The sequence below is a fragment of the Juglans regia genome, chromosome 1, assembly GCF_001411555.2.
Source record: "Juglans regia cultivar Chandler chromosome 1, Walnut 2.0, whole genome shotgun sequence".
In the NCBI taxonomy this organism is placed as follows: domain Eukaryota; kingdom Viridiplantae; phylum Streptophyta; class Magnoliopsida; order Fagales; family Juglandaceae; genus Juglans; species Juglans regia.
Window position 1 is genome coordinate 5,705,296 of NC_049901.1, and position 27,530 is coordinate 5,732,825.

General features: G+C 35.2%; 3 protein-coding genes and 1 pseudogene across 3 annotated transcripts; 1 reads left to right on the forward strand and 3 right to left on the reverse strand.

The window, feature by feature from the left end:
* Nucleotides 1–290: 290 nt before the first annotated feature.
* Nucleotides 291–917, reverse strand: LOC108988221 (polcalcin Ole e 3). Its single transcript, XM_018961405.2, has one exon. It carries the CDS (start codon nt 842–844, stop codon nt 584–586), a length of 261 nt encoding a protein of 86 aa, XP_018816950.1. The 5' UTR covers nt 845–917; the 3' UTR covers nt 291–583.
* Nucleotides 918–1,964: 1,047 nt separating this feature from the next.
* LOC108987993 lies at nt 1,965–8,587 on the reverse strand (annotated as a pseudogene).
* Nucleotides 8,588–15,558: 6,971 nt separating this feature from the next.
* On the forward strand, nt 15,559–16,442 carry LOC108988239 (probable calcium-binding protein CML23). The gene has a single exon (XM_018961450.2). The coding sequence runs from the start codon at nt 15,637–15,639 to the stop codon at nt 16,105–16,107; it is 471 nt and encodes a 156-aa protein (XP_018816995.1). The 5' UTR covers nt 15,559–15,636; the 3' UTR covers nt 16,108–16,442.
* A 7,006-nt stretch (nt 16,443–23,448) lies between these two features.
* Nucleotides 23,449–27,283, reverse strand: LOC108987964 (GDP-L-galactose phosphorylase 2-like). Its single transcript, XM_018961046.2, has 5 exons — nt 26,984–27,283; nt 25,678–26,102; nt 25,389–25,574; nt 25,015–25,275; nt 23,449–24,115 (listed from the first exon to the last, which is right to left on the reverse strand). The coding sequence occupies exons 1-5, from the start codon at nt 27,093–27,095 to the stop codon at nt 23,786–23,788; spliced, it is 1,314 nt and encodes a 437-aa protein (XP_018816591.1). The 5' UTR covers nt 27,096–27,283; the 3' UTR covers nt 23,449–23,785.
* Nucleotides 27,284–27,530: the final 247 nt, after the last annotated feature.

A 27,530-nucleotide genomic window follows, 5' to 3' on the forward strand; every position in this document is an offset into this window, starting at 1 on the left:
AAAGGAAGTCCGGTCCACAGGAGTGAAAGGAAATATTAGAACAAAAAAATTGATGAATTAATATATGTTAATGCCCATGATTTGGTCAGTGGGAAAGGAACGAGTGTGGAGCACAACATGTCGTCATCCTCGCAAGTCCTAAACAGGGGTCATTACGAGATAAACCGCCATGGATATGTGTGATCCGATTCTCTAAATGAAAAATCTGTATTTTTTATAAAAAAAGAAAAAGAAAAAGAAAAAGAACAAAGATAAACCAACAACACATCTCAATAAATAAAAAGTAAAAATGAACGAACAAGTATTGTATTTTGCAAAGAATGAAGATATATGACCAAGTCCAAATAAGATAGATTTTCGGCACAATTGGGCCTTAAAATACAGACTGGTCTAGCGAACAGTAACAAACATTCATATCAGAATTCAAGAAGTAACAGTTGTAGTAATGAACCACCAAAACAATTCTATCATGAGAAAAATCCAAATGGAGGACCCTCATGATCAGCTCAACTCTAGTAGTCATGCAAATGAATAACAAACAAAATATGGGGAAGACATGAAAAGAAGATCACTTGGTGAGAAATTAAATTTTAACTATCCTGGCAACATCCTTCAGCATTTCAGGATTAGCACTGGCAAAAGCCATGAATTCTTGGTACGAAATGAACCCATCACCATCAGTGTCAATCTTGGACATCATACGTGTCACTTCATCCGTTGTGACCGAGCTAACATTACTCAGGGCATCCCCAAGCTCCGCCGCGGAGACTTTGCCATCACCATTGGCGTCAAAGTGCTTGAAAATGCGCTCACGTTCAGCAATGACCTGTGAATCATCAGCCATTTCTTTTTGTTGCGTTGGTGATATCGACACTGTATTCTTTGGTTTTGGTTTGGAATGAATGGGAGATTGAGATACTGTTGGAATGTTGAGGACTTGGGATCTTAAAAAGAGATGGTTTTCCAAAGGTTATGGCCGTCCTTCATTCTCGTGGTTTTAGCATAAGACTCGGATCACCTATCAAATGTAACCCCCAACTGTTCTACTGAAATTAAGGTAGAAGCAATTAACTTCTTACATACATCAAAATAACCAGTCCATCCACTAAAGGGTTCCGTTTACCAGATACAAGAGAATCAAGATGGGGTTGCCTAAGACATGTCGCATGCAGATTTATTTATTTATTTATTTATTATATATATATATATATATATATATATATATATATATATATATATATATATAAAGAAGAGGATAGTACTGAATAATCAAAAGATCCAAGAACAAGAAATCGTAAAAGACCTCTCCTAAATAGACGCTTGGTAGTTACGAGTGTTCACATTTCCTATGTATTCGCTGCATGGAGATCATTTACTATTTTAACGTGAGCAAGTCTGACTAAAACCTCGATCATCATCAAGTGCGGGTTGTCCATTAATTATTAATTTTCCTATCTTATTTTCTAATTTGTTTTACTGGTCGACTGAATTACCTACTAATTTATCCAAAATAAGCCGATCAAGCAACATAGCTAACGGCCAGGGGGAGAAAACGCAAGGAAAATCTATATTAATCCAACTTCTCTGATAGTAAATCTCTTGTCCTTCCTCCAAAATTCATAAAAAAAACTTAGACAACATATATCCAGTCTCAGTACGTATTAGCATAACCTCAAAATATATTTGCCTCCTAAGTTGGATCTTATCTTCGATGGCTAACAATAAACAATGTTGCCTCTATTGGATGTGGGACGTCCAATTCCTACAGGAACTCATGTACCAAGCCAAACCCGCCGCTCATGTATCCCTCAAGGTATATATTCAGTATATATAGCTGTTTTTTCCCATAGGTTATACCTATTGCGTTGACATACATCTCGATTGTTTTCGATTACCAAAGAGCTCTTATAGAAGATGATCTGTTGAATCTGCTGGAATGCAATAATAAGGAATATTAGGCTAAGGATTACAGTACTACAAGATGAGAAACTAACGCATATGATGAAATGATTTATTATCAATTTTTGTTCATTCGGCTATATCATCATCGTGTTCAACAAAGAGCAAAGAAACAAGAATGTACAGTACACTGAAGCATGCATGGCATTCAGCACAGCATCTCTAGTTGGCAAAGCCGGAATCGCATCTCTCTCCATCACAGTCAGTACTGCACCACAAGCATTAGCAAACTCAAGAGCGTAGTCTCTCAGTAAGTCCTCTTTCTACAATTTAAATACGATAGATCGCCAACCAATTATTAAGGTGCAGATGCACTACACGGTTGTTAAAGAAGCTGTTCAGACCCTAATTATGTCAATTAAACAAGGCTACAGAGAAATAACGTTATCAAACTTATTTCTGGTTAAGACTTGGAAAATGAGAATCTAGCTAGTAAAGATGGTATTAGCTCCAGAATCAACTTGCGGGTTGAGAAGCATTGCATAAAAAATGAAAAGAAAAATAACATAACTGAACAAAAAATGTGGCTGGTTGATGTATCTGAGGATTTTTCGAAAATTAAAATAAAAATCAAGCGAATTTCATTATTACGATGCAGGAGTTCTTCACTGTAGAAGAAATATATATGGTGAAGAATATATATACAACCTACATGGACTAGCTAATTGATGAAAGTGGATTTAGTAGGTGCCTTTTTAAAACTCACAAAATATCAAGATGACATCCTAGTTTCTCAATAACTATCATTAGAAAGATCAGCCAACCTTCCTCCCAGAGGTATGATCAGTAAATGACTGCAGATATAAGCCATGCAGGACATTATATTTTATTTTCAAGGAATAAGTATCCAGAGGCCATACATATCTCTTTGGTAACATATATATATGTCATTAGACTAATATTTACAACATACCAATTCCTAAAACTGTATATTAACACTCAAGTGATTATCTAACTATTTCCCATTTCAAACTCTTTAGTTTTGCCTGACTGTTCTTGCCATGTCTAGTATATTGGTTCATACCTCATATCAATGATAACAGCACTGACATTTATTAGATGGCCAGGGGTAGATCACTCTAATGGTTGGGTCAATAATTCATGAGATGACAAAGCTGATAACGGAAAGGATTATGCAGTAAATATAAATATTAAAACATGCATTTCGTAACCAAATTAGTTTCACTCGAAGGACACACATCAATATGACGCATTGACTTGACAGAAGCATTGTCCGGTATTGTATATGTTAGGCAGTACCAGAAGCAAGCAGGAGAGATCAACAGCTAGTTGTGATAATATAATATTCCGGCAACAAAAGCATCCCCAGCACCAGTGGTGTCCACAGTATCCACCTTCAAATCCTGTGCCCACACCATCTGCCATCTGGGGCCTGGGCCCTCGATCAGTGACAATTAGGAGTAATTTAAGATTTGGATGAAATAATTTACGAACAATAGCATCATCGTATGGATCTTCCCCAGTGGTTAGAAAAGAAATATCTTCTTCACCTATCTGAATTCATTAAAATAATTAATCAGAAATTTTAATTTTTTGCATTTCCTTGTACCTGCCTCTCTTCTAGAACAGCGGAAAAAAATCAATTGAGAATCCCAAAGTACATAATCTACATCTCTTACTGGGTAACTACCTTGATAATATCTGCAGTCTCCAATATACTCAAAATTCCTTCTCTAGCACTTTCTGCAGACGGCCATAAATGGAAGCCTCAGGTAATTGGGGTCATATGATACAATCACACCATGCAGCATCCTTCGCAGCTTTTGCTACAGAGATGTGGGCTGACTTGCATGGTTCAGTAATAAGACTAATGGAACCATAATGGAAGATTTTTGCCTGCCACCGGATAGGGGGATAAAGAGAGATGCATCAATAATTTAATCGGTGAATACTTGGGGGAGAATGAGGATCCATCTAGCTAGCATGGACATATATAAATTTGACATGGGGTGTCAGTTTTGAGCATAGGAAGGATGGGCTCAACAAGGCATTGAAACAAACGTCAATCCTGGGCTTGGTTGCCAAAAGGATTGACGAGATGTTTAAATGTGTACACAAGTTTTAAATTTGGAGGCTCACTGTTTCATTGTTGATTATGTGTAATTGAAACGCGCGATCGAGTTAGTTTAAGCATAACAAATAGGATGCTTGAATCGAATAGCTTCAGCCTTCCTCTATGAAATACCTTTTCTTTTATAAGATGATGACCTTTCTTTCTATTATTATAACTATAATCTTTCCTGATATTGGTTTAGATATAATGAATATTTTCACTTACCTTCCTAATTAAATCAAAATCAATTTCAGCCTCTTGGAGCAACATATCAGCACTAGGGTTACGGAAAAACATGAACTCTCGCTCCCCATCACTTCTCAGCGTAACGCAATATTCCTTCATTGTTGATCACATTATTCTCCTTTAATATATCAGCAAGCATGTATCCAAATTTCTCCAACCTGTGCTAACCATGTATAGAGTTAAAAATATAAACATGGAATCAGAATACATGGTAATTGATGTAGCAGTTTCCAAATATCTCACTCTAACCAGGAGCAGGATGTCTCATGATTACCAAATCAGGAATTTCCCTAATGTTTTGTGAAATTCTGATTGATCCAATTAAATCAAATGGCCAGTTTCCCAAAATCTTGCTCTGCCAAGGAGAAAGACGTTTGGGGACTACCTTATTGCAGCAGGTTGGAGAACTTTTTTCCCCAGCCAAATGATTACCTAACCCAAAAAAACTAGTGTACTTGAAATCTGATCTCGGGATATCCTAGGAGTCTATTACCACTTGGTCATTTGAAAAAAAAACAGGGGCTATATATGGTTTGGTAGAAATGGTATAGAATGTAGACTGAATTCAGAAAAGGTCACAGGCTGGACATTACCAATCAAGTTATTACTGGGGGAGGTAAATCACTCAATCTTCAGATAGAGAGGACCTCCTTTAAACCACAACAATCAGACACGCACACAAAGACCAAGAAAAGGGTTAGGAGTCGGAGGCCAGCTTGAAGTGAAAGTGGCTACATTAACATTCAAGCATTAAATTACTATCGCGCCTCCCTTATACCTTACCGACCGCGAAAACCAAGAAATCTGTACGCGTATGTTGAAAGCAATACCTTCTCCATAAAAGCTGATAAGCCACCAAGACGAGCTATGCCAACAGCAACATTAGCAGGTGCACGTCCTGGAGCTTTTTTAAATGCAGGCCGTGCTTCAGCCAAATGAAAGCCCACTAATAGTTGGGACAAAATCAATCAGCATTTCCCCAAAACAAACCACTAGGGATGATTCCTTTGTTTCAGGCACCCCATCACCAGGAAATCATGCTTTTCCTATAATAAATAACAGTTGATAATAGAGCAATTTAGTTCGCATTAAGCAAAAACTAGATGTACATGGAAGTTGGTAGGTAGCTTAGTAGATAGCTTAGTCTTTGGTTGTCAAACCATAACCTAATATGGAATCCTGTCTTCACCAAGGATTAAGAGTGGCAATATGTGACACGACCTGTTAACCAAACACAAACATGACACGATAATAACGGATTTGAGTTTAATCTTAACGAGTTTGGGTCAAAACAGTTTGACCCGTTAAGATATGATTACTTAACGAGTTGATAACGGGTTGAAACGGGTCGGGTCATGTCGTGTTAACCGGCCTATTTTGTAGTATTCACTAACGGGTCAAAACACGACACAACACGACCAATTATGGTAATGGATCATGTTAAGATTTGTAATTTTGACACAATAAATTGAGGGGCGTGTTTGGGTTGACTTATATGATATAATATGCATGTTTTGACACGATACGAACACGACCCGTTAACACGACTTGACATCCCTACCAAGGATAAGACACATTCCAATTATGACCACTGTGGCCCCCATTGTGCTCTATCCCTAACCGAGATGCGCAGTCAAGATATATAACCATTCCAAAGCATATTCTAGTCCGTTAAAAGTTGATTACCATGCCACTTCTTTGGTGTTACGATCACCAGAAATGCACGGATTGGCTCAATCCTACACATTGATTTGGGATAAGGCCACCATGCCGTGAACCATTGGGCTTATAATTCCTTACCAATCACCAAAACTCACTCACCTATCTTCACTCCCCAAATTACCTTGCTCTCACTTTCGACGTGTTGTATTGCAGCTCCTCGTTCTCTTGTTTTTTCAGTTGTCCTAATAAGACTAATTTTATGATTCCCAGAATCCTCTTAAAATGGTCAAAAAACCATACATGTTTTAGGTATAAGTTCCTCTTCCTTTTTTTTTTTTCCTTTATTAATGGCATTCCACGTTTGCTTTATGTTTTTACTCGTCAAATATCACCAATCCACATTTCTGTTGCTTTTACTCAGATTGTAGCATTTAAAATCATAGAATTTTACGATCCTCTGAATTAAACAGACAAATTCCGATCTCATCTTCAATAAACAAGGGGCAATTACAACAATCATACTACAATTTCTTCATTTTCAGCAACCAGTTTCTTCTTTTTTTTTCTTTTTTTTGGAGGGGGGTGGTTCATGTTTGGTCTCCTCTGTTAAGTATTGCCTTTCAATGTGGTTCTTACACCGGCAAAGAAATGTCAACGCCCACAAAGTTGCCAACTTTTAACGTTAACGCACATCAGCATCGATATTTCTGAGAGCTCTTGATTCAAACACAGAAGAATCACACGGACCAAAACCAAAAAAAAAAAAAAAAACCACCACTTTAGGAGACGTTTGGATTCGAAGATGACTTGAGATGAGCTGAGATGAGTTGAGATGGATTGTGAATAGTAATGAGATGAGTTGTGAATAGTAGTGAGATTTGTGAGTTAAAGTTGCTGAATAGTAATAAATAGTAGTGAGATGAGTTGAGATGAGCTGAAATAACTTGCGAATCCAAACGTGCCCTAATCTTAGTTTAGTTTGGCTAGTCAACTGAATATGTGGGTCAAACAGAAAAAACGCACAGGAAAAAACAGAAAAAAAAAAAAAAAAAACGCACAGAAAAAATGCACAGCAATAAAAATGCAGAGAAAAAAAATCAGGAAAAAAAACCCACTGAAAAAAAATGAGAAAAAAAGGCACAAAAAGACGCTCTGAAAAAAAAGGAACAAAAAAACGCACTGAAAAAAAAGTAATGTTAATGGAGTTGCCGTTTTAAAAAAAAGTAAGATTTATTATTAAAAAATTAAATTTTTTCATTTAAATTTAATATTTATTATTTTTTTTAAAGTGATTATACGGCGCTCGTACACTTATAACTATCATTTCTCTTAAAAAAAATGCTCACAAAAAACACAAAAAAAGCACAGAAAAAACGCCTGAAAAAAACGTACAGAAAAAAACGCCTGAAAAAAACGCACAGAAAAAATGCAGAGAAAACAAACGCACAGAAAAAACGCATGAAAAAAAACGCACAGGGAAAAACGCAAAGAAAAAAAGCAGAGAAAAAAACGTACAGAAAAAAAAGGCACTAAAATGAGGCACAGAAAAAACCCTGAAAAAAGGCACAAAAAATGCACCAAAAAAAAAAAAGCACAGTAAAACGCACTGAAAAAAATGTACATGAAAAATCGCACAAAAAAAGGGACAGAAAAAATGCACAAAAAAAGCACATAAAAAAACGTACATGAAAAAAATGGACACAAAAAACGAACAGAAAAATGCAAAAAAAAAAAAAGGCACATGAAAATGTACAGAAAAATGCAGATAAAAAAATGCATGTAAAAAAACGTACATTAATAAAAGTACAGTAAAAAAACCATATCATATAAACAACGAAAGAAATAATTACGTACGGTTCGAAAAAAATTTATTTGTTATGTAAATTCAAATGAAGTTGAAATACCGAAATATATATATAAATATTTATATTAACAATTTTTTATATAATCATGTTTGGAAGCAAATGTTCAAAATTGTCCTCGCACAAAAAAATCAAATCTCGATATTGGATCATGTGTGCATGTAAATGATCACGTGTCCTTAAAATTACAGTCATTGGTACGTTGAAGGTTCAATCACGGTACTACCCATGACATTCGCGTTCTTTTTTTTTTTTTTTTTTCCAATAAAATCATAGATTAAATAGTGGTTACAAAGATATAAGATTCCTTGAAGTGGGAGTCCTTAACAATCGTTCCAAAATAAACAAAAGCAACATCAACAAATAAAAATAAAAAAACGAGTTCTCGAATCAAAAGATTGACTCTAATCCATGTCCCGCAAATGGGATGTCACATAAAACCGGTTATATTGTCTAATAAACAGACTAAAAAATTATGATTAAAAGTCGCAGTTGAAAGGAGTATGCTACATTTTGCTGATCTGGTTTGGCTGGGGGAGACTATCACCGACATTTTATCTTGATCAGTGGTTAGGAAAAACAGAAACATAGGGGAATAGCAACCTATAGATAAACCGATACATCAGTGTAGGATTGCCACCGGCTGTGGTGGCGTGTGTAGATCATGCGCTACACTAAGAAAAAAAAGAACACTCAGATCTGAGAGAGCTAAAGCCGCTGACCCTAGTGGTGCTGCACGTGGTGGCAGATGACTCCTCTTAGCATGACAGTGCGTGGATCTCATGCGCACTATAAGCCGCACGTGAGACACACGTAACATTCGTTTGGATGATATTTTCCTACCGTTTGACAGATCGGCTACTGAGGAGTCCGATGATGGGGCGCGTGGCAACTGTGAGAGGCCGGAAAGCAGAAGATTGGAGTATCTAGGTGCTATTGCTGGAAAGCTTGAAAAAAAAACCTAGAGAAAAAACCTATAGACAATGCCGATGATGGTTGGTTGAGCGGAGAGAGGGAGGAGCCAAAGCTCCAACCCCTTGGATGGCGAGACTGTGATTGCTGGCTATTAAGGTAGAGAGAAATGGGTTGGAGAGAGAAAACGAGAGACATTTTGCCTTTTTCTCCATTGGAATGTTTCTTTTCTTGCATGCGCTATTTATTTATATAGTATGTGTTGTGTGCATTTTTAATAATTTACTATTAATTTCCACCAAATGCACTATCGCACCGTCCCTTCCAACTAACTTTCTACTCCTATTCTAATATTACATTCTTCTTTCTGACCTTCCTTCACTGCAACTATCTCTCCAATCTCTCTCTGGGAATGTTCTTTCTTTTTCAGTATTTAAGCGCCTCCATTACATGACCTACATCCCCTCTGTATATAGCTTCTTCTTAATACAATTACTTGATCAGGTGTCCTTATTAGTTCTCTCATCTGCATCTTTTTTTGGAGTTCAATAAAAGCCTTTTTTTAATCTTGTAATATAAATTACCAACAACTCATAAACAAATTGATGTTTCTGAACTATTACTTTCACCATTGAAATTAATATTTGAGAAAAGAAATAATAGAGAATGCGGTGTTCTTTTAGAACCTAAGTAGTGCACTATTGTTGTCCTGTCCTCCTGAACTATTGTTATTTGAGTAGTAGGAAAATTTTCTAAATTGGTTAAACTTTCCAATTAGGATAGATTTCATATGGATTGTACCTTCACTTAAGAGGTTGGTTGCTCACTTTTTCAACATGTGAAAAAAATGAAGAATAAATAAGTTATAGGATAAGGAGAATACTGGACAAATGAATATCTAGAAAGGAATAACTCAGGGAAGGTGCTGGCCTCATGTTGAAGGAGTGGAGTTCACACCCTCCTACATATGTGTTCACACATACATAGAACATTTGGTTAAAATTATGTATATATTTATTTCTCTGAGAGACCTTTTAGCAAAGGTTCAATATTTAAAATTGAAATGTAGGAAATGTTAACATTGTGTTTTATACGACTTGGGCCCAGTTCCAACAACTCAGGTCTAAGTTTGTGTACCTGCATACAAATGAAGGCAAAAGGAGCTTGGTGGAGTTTGGGGAGCCTCTGTTGCCTATGTTAGTTAATCTTCTTACTAATTTGTGTGGGAGTGCGAGAGTTTAGAGCCCGTCCCTTGTACTTGCAAGGTTGACTTTTATATGAGATTGCTGGGGGAGACATCTCGTACCCCATGTCAGGGAGTTCACGTCATTCCTACTGCAGCTTGGTTAGGATCCTTTAATGCAGCGTGGAGTCTGAGGTGGCGCAATCAATGCAACATGAGGGACGGTGCCATTAATGCAGTGTGGCTCCCAGAGTGGCGCCTTACCAGTAGATAATCAGCGTCGTGTTGCCCCATATCCTTTGTTAGGGAATTGAGGGTCATTCGTGTTTCCCGCCCTCTAGTTGGTATAGGTCTTCGAGTGCTACATCTCACTACCAGGGCAGCGAGTTCCATCTGTTCTTGTAATTTATCTTTCCTGTGTGGGGATTTTCTCTTGGGTCAATGTAGCTCATGGGCTAGGTATCCTAAGTGGTACATGGACCCTTTTAGAGAATGAACATTGGGCTAGGTTGGGCCCTTCATGGTCCTTTGTGGGCCCGTCTCAAGGGCCTGGGGAGGGAAAACTCCATCAGAGGAAGTATACAAGCTGAAACACCTAAATTTAAGCTAGAAACTAGTAGCTAAGAGTTAAGAGAAGCTGAAAGAAAAACATTTATATTATCCCCATTCCATATGGTGCAAGATTATTCTAAGATGTTGTTATGCATATCCCATCACAATAGATTGGATTCTTCTACATGCTCCATGATGAGTCATAATTGAGAAGTAAATTTGAACTTATACTAAACTATTGTGATTTTCTCCTTCACATTGATCACATCTTGGTTATTTTCAGTTGTGAATAGATGATATTCCCAAGTTATAGGTAGAGTACAAACAACTTCTATTCGACGAAAATAGCATATGGGAGAATCTTCCTTTCAAAGAATGGAATCTTGCATGATGGTTTTCCAGGTTTTTCATACTTCATTAAGATGTTAGGGAAGTCTACTTCTTTCTTGGAACTACGTCAAATTAACCATCTGCCCTAGCACTTGACACATTGGTAAATTAATATAATGTATACCTATTCAGTATGAAATTCTATAATTCTTGCTTGTCTCCGTTTGATGTGTTACTTGTTTTGGGATTTGGGATTGCTATTGCTTTGGATTATTCAAGAAGGTAAGGTAAAAAATTGTGAAGCCTACAAAACTTAGAATGGTATGATCTTATTATTCCAGTTTGGATACAAGTTAAGAATTATTAGTCTGTAGATGGAGTTTTTTCTTTTTTCTTTATTTTTTACTAGAAATGATTGTTAATAAAATTGAATTATAGACACCTTTCTTAAGTTTCAATAAAAGCTCAACAAAACATTTCCATTCCTACAATTGGGCTATGGCTCATTTTCTTATGAATAAAGTCCTTGATTACTTATAAAAAAAAAAATTTAAGTGAAAGATTTAGGGTACGTTTGGGTGTTGAAAAGTGTGGAGAAGTGTTAAGAATGTTTGTGAATAGTTATGAGTAGAAATTGGAGTGAGTTTGTGGGTCTCATTGAGAGTATTTTGAGTTGTTTGGATGTGTGAAGTATGTTGAGTTGTTGACTTTTGAGTAGGTAGTTGAAAAATGTGTGGGTTCCATAAATATTATAGTGATTTTATTTTTAGTAATAAATATTATAATGATTTTATTATAGTGATTTTTTAATATTAATAAATATTGTAGTGATTTTATTTTACTTTTATATATAATAATGATAAATATTATAATGATTTTATTTTTAATTTATATATAATTGTGATAAATATTATAATGATTTTAATATATATATATAATAGTTATAAATATTATAGTAATGTTATTTTTTATTTATATATTATAGTGATTTTATTTTTTATTTATATATTTTAGTGATTTTATTTTTTATTTATATATAATAGAGATAAATATTATAATGATTTTATTTTTTATTTATATTTAATAGTGATAAATATTATAGTGATTTTATTTTTTATTTATATATTATAGTGATTTTATTTTTTATTTATATATTATAGCGATTTTATTTTTTATTTATATATAATAGTGATAAATATTTTTTATTTATATATTATAGTGATTTTTATTTATTTATATATTATAATGATTTTTTTCATATTTAATAGTGATAAATATTATAGTGATTTTATTTTTTATTTATATATTATAGTGATTTTATTTTTTATTTATATATTATAATGATTTTATTTTTTATTTATATATTATAGTGATTTTATTTTTTATTTATATATTATAGCGATTTTATTTTTTATTTATATATAATAGTTATAAATATTTTTTATTTATATATTATAGTGATTTTATTTTTTATTTATATATTATAGTGATAAATATTTTTATTTATATATTATAGTGATTATAATGATTTTTTTATTTATATTTAATAGTGATAAATATTATAGTGATTTTATTTTTTATTTATATATTATAGTGATTTTATTTTTTATTTATATATTATAGATTTTATTTTTTATTTATATATGATAGTGATAAATATTTTTTATTTATATATTATAGTGATATATATATTATAATGATTTTATTTAATAGTGATAAATATTATAGTGATTTTATTTTTTATTTATATATTATAGTGATTTTATTTTTTATTTATATATAATAGTGATTATAATGATTTTTTTTTATTTATATATTATAGTGATTTTATTTTTTATTTATATATTATAGTGATTTTATTTTTTATTTATATATTATAGAGATTTTATTTTTTATTTATATATAATAGTGATAAATATTTTTTATTTATATATTATAGTGATTTTTTATTATTTATATATTATAATGATTTTATTATTTATATTTAATAGTGATAAATATTGTAGTGATTTTATTTTTTATTTATATATTATAGTGATTTTATTGTTTATTTATATATTATAGTGATTTTTTTTATTTATATATTATAATGATTTTTTTTTTATATTTAATTGTGATAAATATTATAGTGATTTTATTTTTTATGAATATATAATAGTGATAAGTATTATAGAATGGTTGTGAATAGTTATGAGTAGAGATTGAAGTGAGTTTGTAGATCCCATTGAGAGTATTTTAAGTTGTTTGGCATGTGAAGTATTTTCAAAAGTATGAGAATACTTGAAAAGTATTGAGGTATCTCTGTTATCCAAACACAGCCTTAGCATTGTGTTTAATTTGCTAAATTTTAGTTGCTGTAACAAGATGTGCACTCTACATATATGTTTCTTTTTGGCTTCTAGTGAATTTATTTCAGTTTTATTGCAAAATTTTTATTTTTAATTTTTTAAGGGACCTTTTCCGAAGACAAAAACTCTCCGAAAATAATTTTTTCCGATACAAGTTTTCCAAGCGATCAATTTCACTACATATGAGTATTTTCTACGGGTATAACTTGCCGCAAATACTAATTTTTGGAGCTTAGTGTCGCGGAAAATAAACAGTTCCGACTTAAAAAGCGCCAAAAAACTACTCTTGGTGACAATTAACCATGGTTAATATTTGTTTGGGTGAAATTTTTGGACTTTTTCTGGTGAAATAAATCGCAACAAAAAGCTATTATTTGCTGCTCATTTTTATTTTCTGTGTTAAATTCTTAATTAAGACACTATCATTGCCGCGACTTGGGGTGAAGGAAAATAGCAGGAAAAAGTGAATTGTGGATATTTGCAGTGCTTTTTGCGGCAAATCCTATCGCCACAACAAGTGATATTTCTGGTTGTGCTTGTGGGAATACCTTGAATTCCCATATTTCTCAATTTCATCCGTTGTTCTTTCGGGGATTGTCCCAGCAATTAGAGACCATCTGCTTTTTTAAACCTCACTCATGATTAATTAGGTCAACGAAATGAAGATTGATAAACAATGAGAGAGAGAGAGAGTACCTCTCACCAACAAGATTATTAAACATTATTACAATAAGTACTGTCTCTTGATCTTCAAAGAATTGAAGTTGAGATGAGATGAAAAGTTTTCAAAATTTTGAATTTTATCCCCTGAAAGCAAACGAGACTTGATTAATGTTATTATCTGCGTGCTTCAAATATACGAAGTTTTAATATATAGAGCAGACATAGGAATAATTAAGCAACATTATAAATTGGTAATTTCCATCTTGAGAAGTGAGAACCAAATTAAGAAGAAACAAATTAGTACGTGACCAGATCAAATTAAACTTCCATCACAGATAAGATTGAGGTTTTAAGAATCAACGGATCACGATAAACTTAAGATCACACGTATCAGTACTGGAGAAAAGTTGGAAGGGTTACGGTACATGCGCACTACTACGCGGTATGCTAGTACTAGCTAGCTTGAATTTTATTAGGACATTATATTATATTGATATTGGAAGTACTGGCCTGGCATGGGATTACCTTCATGAGAGTTCAAAGTATTCATAAATACCCTAATAAAGGAAGTATGTGTTCCAAATAATTATGGGTTAAGTTTTGGATCCCTTGCTTCAAAGGCTAGAGATCTCTTACTTCATATTATATATATAGCATTTTCTGGTCCGGAGATATTCATGCATGCATGCATGCCTTCTAAGAATGACATTATAACATGTTTCCACGCAAGGAATCAATTTTATTTTCTTTTTAAATTTCATTCTTATTTTGTCTTTTGGAAGAGAATCTTTCTGCATCAAAATGGTAAATATTAAACGAACCACATTACAAGAAAGGCACATTTACCTTTTTAATTTGCCCCCACAAAAGGCAGGAGCGAGGACTATATATATATGGTTCATGCTAATTAAATTAATATATATATATTATATATGACTAATAATTATGTTATTTAATTTCTTTAATTATAATTTGCTGTTCTCAAAGGACCACCTCATATAAGCAGCACGTACGGATCGGAGTATTACAAAAAAGTTGACAGGTAACTTATAAACCAACCGCTTTTCCAGCCAACACTCAACTGTCCCTAACCGCCAAGCCCGAGGACTCCTCCTTCGATCCTTAAGTTGATGTAGTAGCTAATATATAAGCATCCATCATGGATCACGCGTTTGCGTAACTCAAGTCCCTTTCCAATGTTCACTTTTGCTTCAAGCCATTCAACGAACGTCACATGATGATAATCATTGATCACAAGCTACCTAATTCCCAATATTTGGTATACATAAATTATTAACATATATAACATATTATATATATATATATAATAAATAATAATAATAATAATAATGCGTTGGATCACGAGGTTTCTCGACAGTTTTAAGTTTTAACGCGCTAACAGGTAGGAATCTGATCTGGCGGAGACTCCAACTCTAATGCGAACTATAATTGCGCGCCTTGTGTGCAAGCAACAACTCCTTTGTATATGCCCCCGCCTGATAATCAATCCCCTGCATCCCGACTCATTACATACATCTCGGACGTGTCAATATCTTATTGGTCTCCAAACCTTGACCATTACTTCTTTCAACAAATCAGGTCATGAATCATGATCCAAGCCCGGGCATATAGATCATTGCCGTGCCGTACGAAAGAAAAATATCTTGCTCAGTTGTTCCTCAAACCTTCGCAGTCCACACGCTAGCTTTTTGTCGTGCCGTACGCTACAATTTATATACAAATTATTAAAACCGCGTTGTCGCTTTTTGTGTGAGTTTATACTTTATAAGACAGTAGCAAGTTCTCTTTATCCGTCTGCGTGCCTGTGTTTTTTTCCCTCCTAGAATGGCTTCGAGAAACTCGAGCCGTTCTGATCTGGGCTCCATGGACGAGGTCAAGATGATATTCAACAAGTTCGACAAGAACGGGGACGGGAAGATCTCGTGCGACGAGCTCAAATACATTCTCCATGCGCTCGGGTCGAGAACCTCGTCGGACGAGGTCAAGCGTATAATGTCCGAGGTCGACAAGGATGGCGACGGCTTCATCAACCTCGAAGAGTTCGCGGACTTCCACCTCGGCGGATCTTCATCTGACGGCTCCCAAGGTTCCACCAAAGAGCTCCGCGACGCGTTCGACATGTACGACCTCGACAAGAACGGGCTAATCTCCGCCAGCGAGCTCCACGCGGTGCTGAAACGTCTTGGCGAGAAGTGCACGATGGTAGAATGTTCCAAGATGATCAGCGCCGTCGACACCGATGGAGATGCCCATGTGAACTTCGAGGAGTTCAAGAACATGATGAAAAAAGGTTAGGCTGGTCGTCGTCTCATCAGAACCACCGGTACGTAACATTGAAGGTGGAAAAATAGTGAAAAGAAAAAAAAAAATTAACCATAGATTAAAGGTACATTAGATATTTGACGTAGATCCATATTAATCGGACTTGGTTGTAGTTTCCAGTAATTTCCACATCTATTCTCGCAAGCTGTAATTTGGTCATGGAAGTTCATGTGAAAGCAGCTAAAATTGGAATTGAACTAGGATTAGGTTTGATTTGCAGATTAATGTTTCGATTTAGGACGAATGGTTTCATGATGAAAATCCTGTGAATGCTGATTTCATGTTTTGTGGTTTGTGTTGATTATTTCCACAACTGTTTTCGCTAGCTAACTAGCTGTTCAATAACTTTGACTTTAACCTAGAACTAGCGGAAGCAGCAAAAGAGGCGGTGGAATTAATGGTAATTCGCAGTTTGGTAATTGCATCAAAGTCTCGAAACTTTTACTTTTTACTTTTGTCGTGGTCCTATGAATAATACACTATATTCTCATTTTATTTTAATAGTATATAATATATTAATTTTAAATAATAAAAAAAATATAATAAATAATTATTTAATAATAATAAATATATTTATATTTTATTAAAATAAAAAATAAAATAATAATATGATGTATAAAATTTATATATATATATATATATATTACGTTGCTGATAGGATTTATTTTATTTCCGGATCACTGATTTTTCTATTCGAATAACTCTGACCTTGACTTTAAAAAACATAATTGGGACTAGAAGTTTATACTTTTCTCGCATGCAACGTCGTAATTATATTGTGATCGGGGGGCCATTATTGGTACTGGCGTGGATAATGTGGATCAGAGTTTTGTGGAGGTGATGTATACGCGGCATTGCATTAGTTCAGTCAAACGTCAATGCAGCATACTTGCTGAGCTCAACGCGGAGTAGTTGCTTTAGTAGGCTAGGCCTTTGATTCCTCTCGGGAAAAGAATTCTCAACTACTCCTAATAATTCGCAGCTTTTACGATCTCTTCTTCATCAATGCTGAGCTCAACGCGGTTATACAGGCCAGTATTTTGTTTGCTTTCTGAAACTCTGCCACTCCACTTTTTCTCTCCCGGAAATCTGAATTCTTTTGCAACTTTCAAGACTAATTTCAATATTATTGCGTCCTTTGACCGTATATATTTAGTTTTACTTTTTTACTGTATATATAAAAATACTGATAACTACTTTGTAATTTTATTTGAAATAAATTGTAGCTATTTTATATAAGAGGTAATTGAGATCAATCGGGAGATCAAATCATGAATGCTACTTATAAAGTGTTTGATTTTAATCTGATCTATAATTATCATTATTTTTTTATACATTTTTCATTATTTTTTCTAAGCTAAAGTAATGGTTAATTAGTTGGTGGATTCGTAAATAAGTTAATATTAATAAATATAGACAACTAAAAGCTGGAGCTTTCTTATTAGGTTAATGAGGCAATGTAATCAATGGACAGTTGAGATTTTATTTCCACATGCTTGCTATTCTGATGATCAGTTAACTCGTACGCTCCTCTCTCTCTCCCTCTCTGATCTCTGCCCCAGTACCTCTTACGTACACCACGTTGTAATATATCATTAAGAATTGGATCATGCTACAGCCCCCGCTGGGGGCTCCCGCTGGGACCTCCCGCTGGGGGCTGTAGTATATATTGTATATGTTTTTTTTTAAGTTATTTTTTATATAATTTTTTTTAATATTTTTTAATATTTTTTAAAAAATAAAATAAATTTAGAACATCATTAAAAATACTTTCTTAATCAAAAAGTAAAAAAAAAGTTATTAAAAAATACTTCCTTAATCACGAAGTAAAATATAAAATATTTTTTTATAATTTTTTATTTTACTTCGTGATTAAGCAAGTATTATTTAATAATATTATAAATTTTTTTATTTTTTAAAAATATTTAAAATTATTAAAAACATCTATATAAAAAAAAAATTAAAAAAAATATATAATAAAATACACTGGAGCTCCAGCGGGAGCTCTCAGCGGGAGCCCCCAGCGGGAGCTCCAGCATTTTCCTTAAGAATTTGTTGAGAACCAGCTTCATTGATTCCACGCCTGCTAGTTACCTGTAATTTTGTACGTTCATCTTTAATTCAGCCTCTCTCGTTTTCTTTTTCAGAATCTTCCCTTCATTTCCTTTGCATGACACTCTGTTCAGACTCTAAACTAACTTGCGCAAGTTAAAAGGTTACTTGAAAAGTTCAGCATGTGTTATCAAGCAGCGAAAATGAATTGAGTTTGGGTGAGTAGCGGATAATCAAACTGGTTTCTTTTATATATAACTTTTATTCCAACGTGAGTTGAGTTCGAAATTTATCATTAAGTTACATTTTATGTTCAGAACTAGCGTATTTATTATCTAATTAGGCCTATTCGTGAGTGATTTATTATCTAATTTCGTCTTATTAGTATTTGTTCGGTAGTTTATAAGATTTTTTCGAAGATCCTTGTTTAGCAGATGACGGGATTTTTACATAAGTTGGTTTCACCTGAACAAGATGCTTTTGTTCCTGAGCGTAGTACTTTTAAGAATATCACGCGTGCTTAAGAAATGACGTATTCTTTGAATAAGAAATTCATGGGAGGTAATGTAATGGTGAAAACTGATATGGTTAAGGCGTATGATCGGGTGGGCTGGAATTTCCTTTTGGTGGTTTTCAAAGCTTTTGGTTTTTCTCCTAATTTCTGCAGATTAATTGGAGAGTGTGTTTGGTCTTCATGGTTTTCAGTAATGATGAACGGAACCTTCAAAAGGTTTTTTTCAACCTTCTCAAGGTTTAAAGCAAAGAGATCCGTTATCTCCTTATTTATTTATTGTAATGGAAGAAGTCTTAACGTGATTGTTAAAAAAGAATTTTGTAGAGGGCCAGATTGGTAGATTTTTCCATCCGATTAGTGCGCCTTTGATTTCCCATTTGCTATATACGGATAATATTTTAATTTTTGTGAAAGGTGGTAGAACTTAGAAGGTCAGTGAAGAGGCTCATTGAGACACTGGAAATTTATCAAAGATGGTCAGGTTAGAGTATTAACAAAGAAAAATCTGCATTTTATCCTTCCAAGCATATTAATCCTTCCTGTAAACGTGCTTTGATGAGACTGATGGGCTTTAAAGAATGAAGTTTCCCAGTGACTTATTTGGGGGTACCAAATGTTGTGGGGAGGCTTACGGCGATAATTTTGGAACCTCTTGTTACTAAAATTTGTAATAAGGTAGCGGGATAGAAGGCTAAAATTCTATCACAAGGGGGATGACTGATTTTGTTGCACCATGTCCTTTCGAGTATGGCTATACATTTACTCTCGATTAATAATGTGCCGTTGGTTACCTAACAACAGATAAATTCCATTTTATTTGGTTTAAACCAATAAATAAGGGAGGTTTGGGGCTGAGGGATCTATTGAAAATTCAAAGATCGGTGCACATGAAGTTTGCTTGGAGGATTATGTCAATGAATAATATGTGGATTGATTTCTTTCATGCAAAATATTTGTAGTCCAATCATCTTGTTCTTGCCTCCTCATCAGGTTCTAGGTTCTGGAAATCAATTGTTTCGGTTTTACCTATAGTCATTGAGAACATGCAGGTTCTGGTTAGGGTGGAAATGCTTCATTTTGGTTTGATAGATGGCTTGTATCGGGTCCTCTTTCGGCCCGTGTGGAGGATATTGAAAATAAGAAGCTGTAACTAAAGGATTGTTGGTCCAATAGTACCTGGGATTATGATCAGTTGGTGGACCTGGTGGCAGTAGAGATCACGGTTGAAATAATTCAGAGTATCTCAATGGGAAAGGCAGGGCCCGGTGCTTTTATTGGGAAACCATCCAAGGATGATGCTTTCTCTTCAACCAGTGCTTGGGAAGTGGTTAGACTAAGAGGGGAACCATTATAGTGGCATGAGTGGATATGGAATAAGTTGCTTCTGAAAAAGGGTGTCTGTATGTGTTTGGAAAGCCTGATATTGAGCTTTAATGGTGGATGAGAGGGTGCAAAGTAGGGGTGTATTGATGGCCTCGTGTTGTGATTGTTGTGCAATTAGAAATATGGAAACAATTGGTCACGTTTTGAGCTGAGGTGAGTTTGCAAGTCTTGTATGGGAAAAAGCTAGCATAGAGATGGGAATTCCTAAGTTGCGTTTGACGTCTTGGTGGGCGAGAGTATCGGTCTGGTTTAGTTGTGCAAAGATGTCCTCTGTCAAAGGTATTTTGCTTGGTCTAATCCCTTGCTTGATAACATGGAGGTTATGGACAAGGAGGGTGTAGGGCTCGTATGGAAGGGGTGCATGATTCAATTGAGTCTGTTTGGTGGACGGTAAAATACTAGACACGTACAATTGCAGGTGATTTGGCGGCATCTGGTCCATTGTCTTTGCATGATGAACAAATCCTACGCAACCTGGGTGTGCCTCAGCTAGAAAAATTGTTCTGTCGACATCGTTTGGTGGCTTGGACAAGACCTCCTACTGGCTGGTTTAAATTAAACTGTGATGGGAGTTGCCGTGGAAATCTGCAGAGGTGGGGGAGTGATAAGGGATACTTTTGGCAAGGTCCAGGGGGCTTTCTCCGCTCACTTTGGGCATGGTACTAATAATGAAGCTGAGTTAAGAGTCATTCAAGAAGGTGTGGTTTTGTATAAACAACTTAATTTTTTTAATGTGATCATTGAGAGTGATTCTAAATTGGTGGTAGACTGGCTCATTCAGGGTCATTGTTCGATTTGGTACTTGTGGGATTTTTGGGATGATTTACTTAAGGAACTTGACGGGGTTAATTACATGGTGGGTCATCAATTTTGTGAAGGAAACCAAGCGGCAGATTTTCTTGCAAGACAAGGTGAGGAAGGGAGGTCCATTTGCTATGAAGGTGATCAGAATTTGCCTAGATTGTTGAGGGGAATTGTTCGGATGGATAAGTCGGGATTGCAAAGTTTTCGAACATAGATATTTGTTGGTTGATTTATTGATTTAGGCTCTTTGGTTTATTGGTTGGTTTTGTAATGTTGGTATTCCTTCGCCTTAGGCGATGGTTTTTAATAAATTGAGGAGATATTTCTTTTTTTTTTTTTTTAAAAAAAAAAGAAAAAGAAAAAAGAGTGATTTAACTTTGACAAAGTACATTTTTATATTATATATTATAACTTCATCTATAAAATTTAAAAATAAACTTAATTTAAGTTAGTAGATATGTTTATATAATTTACATTTCTGGCCATATATCCATGACAATATTTATAATGTTTATTCAAGTAACATGCATATTCCAGTTAAAAAAATACTAGAGTATGATTTCATCTTATATTTTTAAGTACTTACAATGTTCCCTTCATAAAGTTAAAAATAATAAATATGAAGAAGTTATTTGTGTTGATATAAACTTATACTAGTTCAGATAAGTTTATACGAGTTATATCATTTAATAATTGATCACAATTTTATATTCATAGATACATTCTATAAAATAATCAACTCGAATTTGAGCTTGATGAACCAATTTCGAATGCTTTGTCCAGTAGCTTTATTCATCCAATCTCTTGACCAACCATACGTTTGTAGCACTTGCTCGATTCCGCATGAGCATTTCGAAGTTGCTATAGAATGTATTAGTCCAATTACCGTAAACCAAAACTAACTGAATTTGAAAAGTTTTGGAATGGGTAAAATATACCAATCTCAGAAGAGCCCAGTCCAAGGGGAAGATCTCATCACTAGAATGTAAAGGAAAAGAGAGAAATAAGAGACAAGGATGAGACAAAGAAAATGAGGGTGTTAGGAGAAAGGGATGAGAAGAAAAATGGAAAAAGTGGAGAGAAAAGAGGATGTCAGATACGCAAAGGAAAGACGGACAATCCTTACCACTCCCTAGGGGCACACGAAAGAGAGGGTAGATAAAAGGAAATGCCCAGACGATTTGAGGGGGATTTTTTCGATTTCGACTTAGGCTTCTTCTTTAGCTTCTTCAACCTCTAGAAAAGGGGCTCTAGCGAGAACATCTTATCCAACAAATATATTCAATATCTTCATTGTACAGTAAGAAATGAGAGACGGTGAGACTATAAAACAAGCTTATCATAGCGGATACTCCCTCCTTAAAACCCTCGTGGACGTAGGTTTTATGCCGAACCATGTAAATCTGTGTGTCTCTCTCTTTTATATTCTCAGTATTTATTTTTCATTCACTGCCATGGACGAGCCGCACCGGACCACGCCGGGGGTTCCAGACCACATCAATTGAGGCCCAAATCATCATAACGGGCCAAAAATGACTATTTCTCCCCTTCTGGACTGTTGTGCGATTTTTGGCATTAACAATTGGCACCCTTAAAAGTCTCGGGCAACTGGAATGGGTAAAATATATCAGGCCCAGAAGAGCCCAGCCCAAGGGGAGAGATCCCATCACTAGAAGACAAATGAAGAGAGAGGAATGAGAGACAATGAGTGGACAAGGGAAATAAGGGTGTCAGGAGAAAGGAACGGGAAGAAAAAAAATGATAAAGTGGAGATAATAGAGGATGTGAGATATGCAAAGGAAAGACGATCAATCATCACCACTCCCTAGAGGCACGTAAAAAGAGGGGCCATATAAAAGGAAACGGCTAGATGATTTCAGGGAGATTTTTTTCACTTCTTCTTCAGCTTCTTCAACCTCTAGAAAAATGTCTCGTAGTGGATATGGAGAAAAAGGTCTCCATTGTACAATAAAAAATGAGATGTTATGAGAAACTGTAAAACAAACTTATCATAGTGGATACTCCCTCTCCAAAACCCCCGTGAGCATAGGCTTTTTATTATGAACCACGTAAATCTGTATCTCCCCTCCCTTTTATATTCTCAGTATTTATTTTTCATTCACTGTCATAAACGTAAGCACGGCCGCACTAGACCATGCCATGGACTCTAGATCACACCGATTGAGGCCCAAATCGTCATAGCGGGTCATAAATGACTCTTTCTCTCCTTCCAGACTGTTGTGCGATTTTTGGCATTAACAAGTTTGATGACGCATGCTGCATTTCTTTAATGAGCAATGCTACACAATCTCCCAACCTCCACAAACCATATTTTTTTAAAATTTTAATATTTTTTAATATTTTTTTTAAACTAATTCAATTTTTCTATTCATTATTTATATATTAAATATTTGATAAAAGAAAAAAATAATAAAAATTAAAAAAAGTGTGGTGTGTAGAGATTATGTGAATAGTAAAAAGTTGTGTAGGTTTTTTGTTCTTTAATTGTCACAATCACCGCGAATCAGTAGAGTCAACGTTCAAACACAAACAAGCATATGAAGTAATTAATTACTATCTTGCAGAGACTAGCAACAAAAAATCGTTACAAGAAGATTTATTATGCTGCTGATCACTGATCAGGAGACGACATGACTAGACATCTGATGGTTGTAAAAAATGCTATAAAACCCAAAATTTTAAGAATTCAACACAATTTCCTGTTGAATATGTGCTAAAACATGTAGCAATAGTACTGTCCAACTATGAAAAACTCGTAGACATCCATCCGACTGCAATCGCAGATTACGGTGATTCCTTTCTTCCTATCCGAAGCTGCTGCAACATTTCATTGGAAATAGCCTGCTAAAGAGAATACCTTTATCCTCAGCCTCCCCTTCATTGATGGACTAGACAATCCCGAGGTAAATGCGGGGCAGCTCGACCAGCAGGCGGCTTGTAAAGAGATTCTTCCTTGTTTAAGGTATTCTCAACATTTGCTTCCTGCAAGCCTGCTGCTTCAAGTATACAAGCCTTCACCTCTTGGAACCTGTCTTCTGATAAAGAAACCTCAGAAAGAAGTCTCCATGCATATGCCTCGGATGCATCATCAAAATCCTTCCTTCGCTTCAGCACTATGTGTCCGCTGATTTCCCACACGGCAGGGTTTACCTGAGTGTCTAAGATATCCTGGCTTACTTCTCCAAGTGCTTGTTTCTCTGCGAAACACTGACATAGAAGAAGCAACCAATTAGTCTTTCCACCAAAAGAAAAGCACAATATCATCGGGAGGTACTTGGCAAACTATCACTAGGGTAATCAGTGTGTCTCATTATGTGTGCCATGCCCATTTCCGGGTATCCTAAGTTGCAAGGGTGGCTGCCCTGACCCTCTGCCGGGTATTCCCCAATACAGGCTAGAGTAAATGAAGAAATTAACTTTTACAGGGGTGAGAGATCCACCAAACGGGTCTAATTAAGCTTATCAGAATTTTAACTTGACACATACAAAACTGAGCTACTTCAAAGAAGATATTCAGAACAGTGAGTTTGAATTAGGTGAAAGAGACTTCAAAAAGACGTCCTACACAGCTGCAATTAGACGTGAAATTTATTGCCAATTGCTAACACTACCAACACTTTTGTGGCAACATCAACTAGGGCATGTTGCCTTGGTCACAGGCACCATAAGGATGGACCTAGTTTATCGACACAGAGAAGAGGTTAAGAATCTAATGGTTCTGTCCTATTAATATATTCTCCCGCATGATGGAAACAACAAAGGCAGAAAGCATAATATGTCCTCCCTTGTGATTGAGTACAATACGGCCAAGACCATGTAAATCTCTGCACTTCCATAAATTAACATATTATATATTAAAAAAAAAAAACCATCAAACTATAGCGGACAAAAGTGCAGGAATTTTCATCTATTACCTAGCTAGATACCACTGAATTCTTTTATTCAGTCACAAATTTTCGTTTCAATAGATGGAGCTACTCTAGAGTCTAACTGTAAGATTTAAACTCTTTCCTTTTTATCTGTAAAGTGACTAAATGCTTAAAAAACCCACCAAGCCACCAAGAAGATACCATGTCAGAAAATGCAGTTATAAGGAGGAACAATACCTGAGGGAAGAGAAAGATTCTTTTCCCACAATCAGAGATGAGAATGTTGAAAGGGATGTTGTTGTTCTGCAAGCAAATGCAAGAACTAGCTACTACATCAGACAAATCCCTTATCGTATTTCCACCCTCAAAAACAAGACCTCGCACTGGATAATACAAGAGCTGCGAAACAATCACTCCTTTGTTATGCAGCCCCTTCTTAGCAAGTATCCTTTGACTTGGAGCTTTCTCAACTGGGAAGGACACTGCCAAGTAGTACGCCTGTGTAGAAATTAAACAATCAATAACCAGAAGTTAAGATTTCGATCAACTTAATATATCAGCATTAGATTTAGATTTAAATCTATATAGGCCAATAAGATAAGAAAACATACTTGGAAGTGCAGGTGGTTAATAGTAGCAAAAGCACCCAAACTGTTGTAACCCACTCTGAAGAAGGGATCTGCAGCTTCTTTAGCCAGATGAAGAGCAAGCAAGAAGCTTTCAGGATCAATCCTTTGTGATAAGCAGTTGAGAACACGGGGTATAAGAAGAACATGCCCATACTCAATTGGGCTCACCTGATAATCAAAATCCAATTCCACCTTAAGCAAAATCTCACGTCCTACAGAGACATAAGCTCAATAGAGAAAATCGTGCGGTACTAATATTAAATATGCTTACATTGATGACAACAACACTAGGGGACTGCAAATCTGAAGCTACTTCTGAGCTGGGGCAGAAGTAGCTCTTGTCATTGTTTGGTTCAAACCTGAAAAGCACCTCTTCTTGGCCAACTTTGGTGAAATTGAATTTATTGTCATCAAAAGGATGAAGAACCCGGTCAACCCTAAACTCAGTGGGTCGTTTCTTCTGGTGGCGTCCTTCATTCAGCTGGGCAATGAATCCGTATTTGCAATGGAGAATCTTTGTCTCACAGGTAGTTACGTCATAGCGAAAAAGGCCTCGGCTCATTCGATCCTCCCACTGTCCAAGCAACAAATTGTGGAGGAAAGATATTGGAGGTTGTTCCTCAGACGAGTTAACATTGCCATCTTTAATAGGATCCTCTGTTTGTATCTTGAATGCATATAGCGAAAGTCTTGAAACTGAATCAACAAATCAAATAAATACACAAACAAAATGTTGAGAAAAAACGCCCATTTGGATTGAGAAATCATCTCAACTTATCTCATCTCATCATTACAACTTTATCAAATTCTCATACAAAATATAATAAATAATTATACTTTTTCAAATCTCAAAATAACAATAACAATAATATTAAAAAATAATATTATAATAATATTTTATTCAACTTTTAACTTTTATTTGAAATCATCTTATCTTACCATCTAAACATTGGCCAATTAAAACTAAAGATGGGCTATGTTTGTTTCAACAGCAATATTAGTTGGGAAAAATTCCTTAGCAATGGTTTTCAGTATGTTCTCCTTGGTTGCAAAGAAAAGGCAAGAAAGTAAAGAGAAGATGTAATCAATCAAGTCTTCAACCATTGATATTTAGGTTTTTTTTTTTTTTTTTTTTTTCAAGTGGTTACTGAAGACCGCGCCTAGATACGGGTTGTTTGGGCTTTAATTGAAATAACCGTTCGAGTACGATCCAAGAAATGAATGAAAAGAATGCAGAGAAAGATTCAATTTTCTTTTTCTAAATATCTTGCTCAGGAATCAATGGGAACTTTAGCTTAATGTTAATACACCTAGATGATTTCCTCAGAAGTTGAAGGGAAAAAAAAAAAAGAGAGAGAGAACGATATCAATAACATCAAAACTATCTTTAAATTCAACTAAAAAATAAATCTTTTTGCACCTGAGGTTTTCTATTCCTCTAATTAGAATTTTCTTAGACCGGAACAAAATCCACATTGAAGGAATAAGAAAAACACACAAAAATAACTAAACCCACAAGTTTATTTATTTCCACAAACAATTATTTACTAAAAAATTGGGAAATTACACAAGCGTACCAGGTAAGCAGCACTTTCCCAGGCAATTCCGGCCGCACCCCGAGGCGCTCTCCGAAATATTGTCCTCCTGGTAATTCGAAACAACGGTCGGAACCCTTTTGATCTTCAGCATCGATCTTGAACCCGCCACCGCCTTAAGAGAATGGTGGTTCTTCTGCTACGAGATGTTGTTCTTGTTCTTCTCCTTCTTTGGTTTGATTTTTGAGGTGGTGGAAGTGACGGGACTGGTGGATACGTTTCTTTCCTTTCTTTTCTTCTTTTTCCCAAAAAAGAGTCGGCTGGGCGCAACAACCTCTTTGCTATTTTCTCACGGCTGGTTTCCATTAGTTTCTCTGCTACTCTTCTTTTAAATGTTGTTTCGTGGCGGTGCGGTTCGCTTCCCTCTGTGAACCTCTCATTCAATTTCATACCTTCCTCAAAAAAAGTATAACCCAATGCATGTTTAGTTACGTCCTTCGATGTGTGTGTGTGTTTTTTTTTATCCACACGTGTATATATGCTATTCATGCAAGAGGTGGTTTTATATACTCTACGTACGTTTTCTCCA

Coding starts and splice junctions, on each gene's coding strand:
- LOC108988221 (XM_018961405.2), bottom strand. CDS start 844: ATGGCTGATGATTCACAGGTCATTGCTGAACGTGAGCGCATTTTCAAG.
- LOC108988239 (XM_018961450.2), top strand. CDS start 15,637: ATGGCTTCGAGAAACTCGAGCCGTTCTGATCTGGGCTCCATGGACGAG.
- LOC108987964 (XM_018961046.2), bottom strand. CDS start 27,095: ATGCTGAAGATCAAAAGGGTTCCGACCGTTGTTTCGAATTACCAGGAG. Junction 26,103..26,983: donor GGGAAAGTGCTGCTTACCTG/GTACGCTTGTGT, acceptor TTGTTGATTCAG/TTTCAAGACTTTCGCTATAT. Junction 25,575..25,677: donor CTAGTGTTGTTGTCATCAAT/GTAAGCATATTT, acceptor TTTGATTATCAG/GTGAGCCCAATTGAGTATGG.